Raw genomic sequence first — 8,913 nt, 5'->3', positions numbered from 1 at the left:
GTAAGAACTTTTACAGTATATTCGATCGCTGAAACGATCGACATGATTCACAGATGGAAATGTGAGTATTTGATCCTGAACATATGATCCTTGTGATCTTCCTTTTGGTCATGGCACTGGTTTGAAAACACAGCTTTGATGAGAGAATCTTGTAATCTTCCTAAGAACAAAAATTGGAAACATTTACATAACATAAAACTGTACTTTTCTCATGTTGTGGATTTTAAACCTATAGTTTTGTAATACGAGGTGGATTTGACTGTGGGATTTGCTTTCAGTAGAACAGGGGTCTCCAGCCCCGATCCTGGAGAACCCCATTCCAGCAGGTTTAATAGGGCAGCCTTCAACCGATCCATTTCTAAAAGCCTGGAACCATTTAACTATGATCATTGAAACAGGCGGTGCGTTCAATGAAGTCATTTAGAGATCATCTGGAACAAAATGGGAGAAAAGACTTCAGCCCTCCAACACCAACGTTCCTCCCATTGATACACAACGTGCTGAACTGCTCAGTCGCTTAAACAAGTGGTCCTAAACTTTAAGGCTGCTGTCGCATCATCCGGGTGGATTTTGCACATTGGTGGTGGTGGAGGTAAAGCACTTTGCTTTAGACTTTGAGTGGAGTATCCAGAAAAGTGCTATATAAATGTAAGCAATTATTATTATTATTATTATTTAAGTAAGAGGTGACTTAGGGGTGACCTACTGTAGAAGGATTGGGGCTCTCCAGGAGCAGGCCCGTTGACCCCTGTGTTAAAACATGATCTTGCTGTGTAGGGTTAATGATTTTCGTCCAGTCGCTGTTTTGGGAGAAAGCCACGATTGATCGGTTTGAGCGATCTGGTTTCGGGGACTAAGAGCGCCTCTCTGCCTCCCTCCACAGGGCGAGTGGGCACAGGCATCATGGCCAGTGCCTCCACAGACCTGGATAACGCGGAGGCCCAGCGGCAGCTCAACAACAACAACCGGCCCGCCCCCAGCACGGAGCAGGCGTGGGACGCGGAGAGCACCACCGCCAAGCTGTTCGAGTGCTCGCGGATCAAAGCCCTGGCAGGTGGGCGTGTCCGCTGACTTCCGCAGGAAGAGGCCGGAACCGCGCCTGATGTGACATCAGGATCAGGATCAGGATTAGAAACAAGATTTATGTATAAAGTGCCTTTCTAAACCTAAGGATGGTATACATGTTCTGCAGAAATAGTGATAGAGAAAAATACAAAAAAAGTACAATAAAAAGAAAAAATAAACAAGAGCACACAGGTTTATACTGCTGTAGAGCAAACAGACATAAATCTTGGTAAAAAGGAAAGTTTTGAGTTTGAGTAGGGAGCTGTTTCAGCATATTTAGGCTGCATAGGAACAGGTAAAGGTTTTGCTGAAAGGAAAAGAAAAGAGGCACAACGTTTCAGCTGTGGAGTCTTCTTCAGGTGTGAAGAAGCACAGCTGCCACACCTGATGAAGGTTCCACAGCCAAAACGGTTGTAACGGGGAGTCTTGCTAAACCGAGGAAAGGTAGGGTTCTACGCGGGTTCAGGAGGTGGGGAGGTAACCAGAGAGTTACTTACTTAGTAGATTCGTTATCCAAAGAGGTAGGCAAAGCCAGAAACCAGAAGTCCTTTAACCGAGACAGAATCCTAAAGCCAAACAAAACCGTGATCCGAGAAGCCAAGTCCAAAACACGAAACCGAGGAGACACTCCGGATGAAAGGCCAGGGATATGTGGAGCTCGAAAGGTAAACACAATACTGAGCGTGGAAGAACAGGTAAGTGGTGATGAAGTACATTGGGAGGAGAGGGTGTGTCGGCAGAAGAGCGAAGCGGTAGGTTAGGTGATTATCGTAGTCTCCGCCCACGTCTTGATCAGGACGCCTGGGCCGTAACAACATTTGCCTCTTCTTTTCCTTTCAGCGCGGAATAAACCTTTACCTGTTCTTTTGCAGTTTTAAGTTAGGATTTGTCAAAGAATGTGTCTCTCTTAGAGCGTGAGGAAGGTCATTCCCTAACACTGGAGCAGTGAAATATAGTTCAGAAAAAAAAATGAGGTTGTTGTGAAGACTGGAGCCAGTAGGAGCCGGTAGGTCAGCAGGTTGCATTGTGGTCTGCCTCACCAAAAATGGTGGGTCAAAGTCTTCATCTCCTTCCCTTCTGTCTTTTTTTTGTTTGTTAAGATGAGCGTGACGCAGTCCAGAAAAAGACTTTCACCAAATGGGTGAACTCTCACTTGGCGCGGGTGTCCTGCCGAATTGCAGACCTCTACAATGACCTGCGGGATGGGTACATGCTCACCAGACTCCTGGAGGTGCTATCAGGAGAGCCCCTGGTTTGTTCCAACTTCTTAACATCCATAGCCCAGGACTGGTAGACTTTAGACTGGTAGATCTTTTTGCCCCCTTAAAAAAGAGCTTTACACTTTGAGACAATGCTGAAGGTGACTTCTTTCAATAAATTTGAAGAGGAATAATGTAAATTGTGCTGATCTTTAAAAACCGTAGGCCCCGTGTGGCTGTTTTTATACTCTGACAAATAAGCGGTTTCTCAAACTCCTCTGTTGGCAATACTGTTTCAGCCCAGCGCTCTGCCCCTCTGTCTCGCTCTCTGTCCCTCAGCCCCGGCCCACGCGAGGACGCATGCGGATCCACTGCCTGGAGAACGTGGACAAGGCCCTGCAGTTCCTCAAGGAGCAGAGGGTGCACCTGGAGAACGTGGGCTCCCACGACATCGTCGACGGCAACCACCGCCTCACCCTGGGCCTCATCTGGACCATCATCCTCCGCTTCCAGGTGCGGCTCTGGCCACTTATGACAAGGGGGGAGGAGACGGAGGTGTTTCCAGACCATTGCAAATCAGAGTGTGTACTTAAAGGGGAACTGCAGTCCCGATTTCTCAAACAGGTTATTAAATCTCGGTAAGGAAATAAATTCTTTGACGGAATAGAAAAATTTCAGGCATTTTACAAAATGGTGAACTTTGTGAAAGTACTGTAAATCACCATGTTGAATGAATGAACAAGTAAGTTCCATTTATAGGCAAAAACCGTCTTGAAGTCGTAAAAGAGATATATTCACAAGCCTGCTTGTCTTCAGTGTAATATGGCCGCTTAATGTCACCGGAAGTTCTGTTGCCTCATTCTGAATTGCAGACAATGACATCAATATAGCACTGTGAATACCTGGAAGTTTTACAGGTTACTGTGTACATTTTACTTTCATTGTGGTTTAAAATGCCCTCATCAATGCAGATTCTTTCTAACTTCGAAATAGAAAAGTAGTGTTGCAGTTCCCCTTTAATTGTTGAAATTATCTTCAGTGGTAAGGCCAGTTAAGTATTTGAAAGTCAATTAAATGACTAGTGGAAGGCAGGACACTATGGGGATGAGGTGAGCACATGGCTGTTGGGTGGCTGCTTTCTCCTGGAAGATGGATCCTGCGAGCTAATTAAACCCAGGACTCCAACAGAAGATGCTGAACATTCATTCAGTCACAAAGGTCTTCCAAAGTGCATTCTTGAAGCAAATCTTCACTGGGAAGTTTCTGAAGTCTGGTGAAGCAAACACCCAACACAGATGGCCTTCCACACTCTGCTTCCTTCTGTTCTGCTCTAATGATGGTGTTAAAATGCTGTTTATGCCAAATGTATTTAATCTGTGCAGCACTGAACAGGACCGGGTAGACTCGGTAAAGGAGAGACCCCAAGATCATACACAGCCGCATAACTGGAGGAGTCAGCAACTTGAATTTCCATGTTAATAGAGGTGGCCTTAGTAGATTTTTAGGATTCTGTTACAAAAATTACAATCCCCAAGCCCTCTTGCCTTTCAGCGTTCCTCACTGCTGAACTGTTGTGGGGATAGCCTGGGCAATATAGCTCTTGCCCATTCTGCACACCGCAGCCAGGCAGCCGACAGGCTCTTGAATTTTTCATGTGGTGAAAGAGAAGGAGCAGGTCGCTGCAAACGGGTGGAACTCTGGGAGTGTAGGCCTTTACTATTGTCCTTTTTTTTTCTTCTCCTGTCTCGAGCTGGTGCCAGACCTCTGCCCTGTCAGCAGTACAGGGACTCAGTGCTGCAGTATCTGCGTCGGAAGTGTGTGTGTTGGGAGGGGTTTTGGGTGAAAGGGAAAGCATGTGAAAAAGACAGTCAGGTGAGCTGGAAACATGATATGGTGTGTGTGTGGGGGGGTAGTTGTTCCTGGAAAGACTTCCGGAGTAGATGCAGCATTCAGGATAGTCCAGATCCTTTCCTGTGAAGGCAAAAAAAGCAAAGGAATCTGCAATATTACAGGCAAACGTCAGAGCCTGTGAGCTCTAAGCCTGCTCTCCTGGGCTGCTAGCGGTAACATTATTGATGATGATTAACATTGAACATCAGAGCTGAAGGGTTTTGTCTTTCCACTCTTCCTGCTACTGCTGTTACAGTTGTGAGCAGTTACTGCTGCAGCTGCTAATAAATATTCCCATTGGTTTTATTCGCTGATCTGTCGTTGCACTGCACTGAAACCAGACACCTGTCAGAAAGGGAACCTGGTGCCACTGTCCATCAGATTGCAGAGCTGGAGGGCCATTGTAGAGCCCATTTATTGCACAGATCTGAAGAGCTGCTTGTGAGGAGAGGAGCTGGGCACCACGAGTCTTCAGAATGCCGTCAATTACTTGCATTTATTTCCAAATTCAGAGATCGAGAGAAGCGCTGTCATTGCTGAGGTTGAGGAATGCCTGTTTATGTCACTTGGCTTCATTAGCTGGGATCAAATTTGCCCATCAGAGCATGTGTGCAGATTAAGAGTAAATACATGACAGATAATGCTGGAGTGAATCCAGCCTTGCGCTTACAATAAAAGTTGCAGAAATAAAAAAAAACGTGAAACAGAACAGTAAGAAACAGAAATAAGGTTTTGCCCCGTTCCTCACTCTGCTCCTATCTGATTTTCTGTGGAATCACGCAGCCCCTGATTTCAATCCTGTTTCGTCTGGTCTGGCAAAGGAAATCTTCCCACCTTGGATCTACAGCAAAGACTCCTTACCTCCCTCTACCTTCTGTCACGAAAGCGTTCTTTCTGGACCCTATGCAGACGACACAATCCATGGTAGAGTGAGGAAAACACGGGGAAAAAGGCATGCAGGGATCAGGAATGAAAACAAGGGGCGTGTCCATAGTGCGCTGGTGTTCGGGGGAGGTGTGGCGGAGGAACCAGAGGCAGGTGCAGGGCATGAGTACTGAACAAGGAAGGGCTGGAGCGTCCTTAAGAGGAGGGGTTTACGATCGTGACACCTTCATCGTGTATTTCCCTTCCTTAATCAGATCCAAGTCATAAAGATTGAGACTGAGGACAATCGAGAGACACGCTCAGCCAAAGATGCTCTCCTGCTGTGGTGCCAGATGAAAACTGCAGGGTAAGTGGTTGCTGGAGTTATCTGAGTCATGATGACAATATTCATGTAAGAGACCTGCGAGATACTATGTCAGGATGAGAGGGACAACCTCAAATGTTTTAAAAGCACCTTCCTTGCCATCAGCTCTCCATGCATTCCTCTGTTTTTTACCAGCTCTTCTTTGTTGCATACTGTCCAGTAGCACGTGTGAACATTTAATGTTTTCCCTCTCCGGCTCTGATAGATGAAAATAAAGCTGCTGATGGCATTACTGTCTGACACCCTACAGGTACCCAGAAGTGAACATTCAAAACTTCACTACCTGCTGGAGAGATGGTTTGGCTTTCAACGCACTGATCCACAAACACAGGTAACTCAGGACTCGGGAGCTTTTCCTATTATCATCTAGGCTTTCTCCAAGAAAACATACAAATGGGTAAGATTATCAATAAAGCGTTGTATTATATGTTGTGCAAGAAAATGATGTAGACAAAGTACAGGGAATTCAAAATGTAAAAGGGCTTTTGATAGAGTACACCTGTAATGAAATAGAAGCATTGCAGAGCTCTGTACTCTTCAGCCAAGACAGATGAGGTAGAAAAGAAAGAACTCAGAATATGAAGTTCAAATCTGGAATGCTTGGTTTTCAGTAGCTAATTGATCCAGGGGTCTTGTTTAATCACCTCTTGGAAGAAGACAAGGTATAGGCTTCATTAACATGTCTGGGCAGCTTGTTCTAGACGCTCACCACCCTCTATAAAAAAGTGCCTCCTGTTCTAAGTATTAAATGCTCTTCCCATTAGTTTCCACTTGTGTCCTGTGGTTCATGTTGCACTGTTCATTCTGAAGAAGTCTGCTGGGTTGAATTTGACCATGCCTGTCAGGATTTTGAATACTGATGTAGCTGTCTTCACCAGGTACATTATGTCCCACCACTGTTTTCTCACTCTCAGACTGTGTGTGCTGATGATTTGCAGGGCAGACCTGATTGAATTTAATAAGCTGACCAAATCGAATGCCACGTACAATCTACAGCAAGCCTTCAACATTGCAGAACAGAACCTAGGACTTACAAAATTGCTGGACCCTGAAGGTGAGGTCTTGTCTCTATATCACTGCAAGATGGGCAACCCTCCCTCCTGTATCTAATGTGGAGATACTGTATAATACAATTTAACAGGCTGAGCTCTCTCTTGAATTGAAGAGTTATGGTCACCCAAAGTATATGGTGTCAATAATGCTTGCATTTTGTTTCCATATTATTGTTAAGTGAGATTTTTACAGCTACTTAAGATTCATCTGCATGTTCCTAAGAACATGTCAATGCAAGAAGGGTCACAGATGAGTAGGTCATTTGGTCCTTTTTTTCAGTGGGTTGCTGGTTGCATATAGAGCTGAGAATCTCATGTAGTCTTTTCTTAAAAATGGACAATCGACCTGAACATCATGGCTGGTCAATTATGTCTTATGTAATATCGAAGCCTTGTGAATATGACCAGTACTTTTCCTTCTGCATTCTGTAGACGTGAACACAGAGAATCCTGATGAGAAGTCTATCATCACCTATGTGGTGTCCTTTTACCACTACTTCTCCAAAATGAAAGCGCTGGCTGTGGAAGGAAAGAGAATTGGAAAGGTAGGGTGATGCAGGATTCTTAAAGAGGATTTTAGAAATAAGAGATTTTCACCGGAGGCCTGGAGACATTTTCCCTCAACATTATTCCCAGCCTTCTTAAATGTTTTTCTTTTGCATTTGTCTTTTTGGTCAGCATGGTGTAAAGGTAGACAACATAGTACGGCAGATAGGGCCATGGGCTCCTAATTGGAAGGCCATGGGTTTTAGCCCCAGCTGCAGATACTGCTGTGGTACCCTTGAGTTTCTCCAGCTCCCCCAGTTGGGATACCCTTGGAGAGGACTATTGACCCATCTAGGACATAGTCACACCACCCATTCCTCTTAACACTGTGGAAACTGGCAACAAGCACCAGGCTGAAGAGTTACTACATTCAAGTATGTAGTTGAACAAAATGGGCTGAAGTCTAATCCTCTTTGGTTAATACTTTTCATGTCAGCAAGCTTTTTCACAGCTTCGTTTCAGCGTGCTGCCAGAATATTCTACATGCTAGTTGTGAAATGCCTCTTTTTAGATTTAAAGAGCCAGCAAGTCAAGGCAAGTGACTCTTAACCTGACGCTGTTGATGCGATGTGGCCAGGTTCTGGACAATGCGATCGAGGCGGAGAAGATTATCGAGCGCTACGAAGACCTAGCCTCGGAGCTGCTGGAGTGGATCGAGAAGACCATTGGGATCATTAGCAACCAGAAGTTTGCCAACTCCCTCGCTGGAGTCCAGCAACAGCTGCAGGCCTTCACCACCTACTGCACCATTGAGAAGCCCAACAAGTAAGATGATGGAAAGGGGCTGCAAGGATGGCCCCTGGAGGAGAGAGTGCTTGTGTGTTGTTGGCAATGAAAAGAAACCCAGTTGATTAAATCATCAGCACATTTCTCCTTTTCCCCTGGGTTATATTCAGCATTGGATGCAATAGTTGCTTCCCTGAGGAGTCTGGTGGGTTTATGGGACAACCTCATGTTATCATCCTTTATGACCACATCTGTCAATCCGTGCTATAGAATACAAACATTATAAAAGTTGTATTTCATTTTTGGTTGTGTGGTGAAAGCAATGCCGATGTGCACAATGTGACTTGATAACATAGAGTAACACACAGAGTGACACACAGACCCCTGTCTTAGTTGTTGATAATTGGGTGCACGAAAACCCATCTTCTACTTCAAAGTACAATTTGACTGTCAGAAATGGGCTTTGTGATTTCAAGCAAATAAAAAATACAAGTAGTTAGGTATTTGTATTTCCATCATGCTTATAATTTTATCACACTCCTCATGGACGGACAGATGTGAAGAAGGAGGCATGTCCTCTTAGGGTAAATAGAAGCCTTTGATTTTAATAGTTGTATGCTCACTGTTCTGCTTTCATTAATTCACGAGGAATGACAGCAGCCGAAAGCTTGGGAGAAATTAGAATCGTTTTTTGTGATGTGGAGATTTGGCGTAACCCGCTTGGCTGAGGGCCAACCTCCCGGCCGTTGGACGGGGAGGATAGGACCCCCATGCGACCAATTGGGTAGCTGCAAAGGTGGCGAGGGGGTGGAGGAGGGATGCAGAAAACGAACGAGGAAGAGGAGAGGGTGACGTTTGATATTTATGGAGACCGGTTGCTTACGTCAGGATTAGTGAGAATTGCAGCAGCTGTGTCGAATGAGCGCGGCTGCCTTCATTCCTCCCGAACTTTCATTAAAAACTCCATTAATAGGGACACAGAACATGAATGAGGTAAAATTGGGCTGCAAAGATTTCAAAACTATGTATATTGAAACCATGCTGTGCTGTGATCAAAACATTTATGCATCTCAGATGGGCTCAACATGTTATACATAAAAGTGTATAAAACGTTAATGATATTAGGCTGACAATGCTCATTTTTTTTTATTTTAAGGACTTAGCAAAACAACTGAAGGTGCTGCGC

The 8,913-nt window shown here is 44.9% G+C and overlaps 1 protein-coding gene across 1 annotated transcript in view; it reads left to right on the top strand.

Moving 5' to 3' along the window:
- Nucleotides 1-903: 903 nt before the first annotated feature.
- Nucleotides 904-8,913, top strand: part of sptbn4b (spectrin, beta, non-erythrocytic 4b) — a 54,152-nt gene continuing 46,142 nt past the window's right edge. The window contains exons 1-8 of the mRNA XM_088911661.1: nucleotides 904-1,054; nucleotides 2,166-2,317; nucleotides 2,604-2,777; nucleotides 5,294-5,385; nucleotides 5,654-5,734; nucleotides 6,342-6,457; nucleotides 6,888-7,000; nucleotides 7,579-7,766. Of these exons, the coding sequence (XP_088767787.1) occupies nucleotides 904-1,054; nucleotides 2,166-2,317; nucleotides 2,604-2,777; nucleotides 5,294-5,385; nucleotides 5,654-5,734; nucleotides 6,342-6,457; nucleotides 6,888-7,000; nucleotides 7,579-7,766 (1,067 nt within the window). The remainder of the gene's footprint in view (nucleotides 1,055-2,165; nucleotides 2,318-2,603; nucleotides 2,778-5,293; nucleotides 5,386-5,653; nucleotides 5,735-6,341; nucleotides 6,458-6,887; nucleotides 7,001-7,578; nucleotides 7,767-8,913) is intronic.

The sequence above is a fragment of the Atractosteus spatula genome, chromosome 3 (genome assembly GCF_055471065.1).
Source record: "Atractosteus spatula isolate fAtrSpa1 chromosome 3, fAtrSpa1.hap1, whole genome shotgun sequence".
Classification (NCBI taxonomy): Eukaryota; Metazoa; Chordata; class Actinopteri; order Semionotiformes; family Lepisosteidae; genus Atractosteus; species Atractosteus spatula.
Note: the sequence above shows the minus strand (reverse complement) of the source record. Positions and strands in the feature narration are given on the sequence as shown.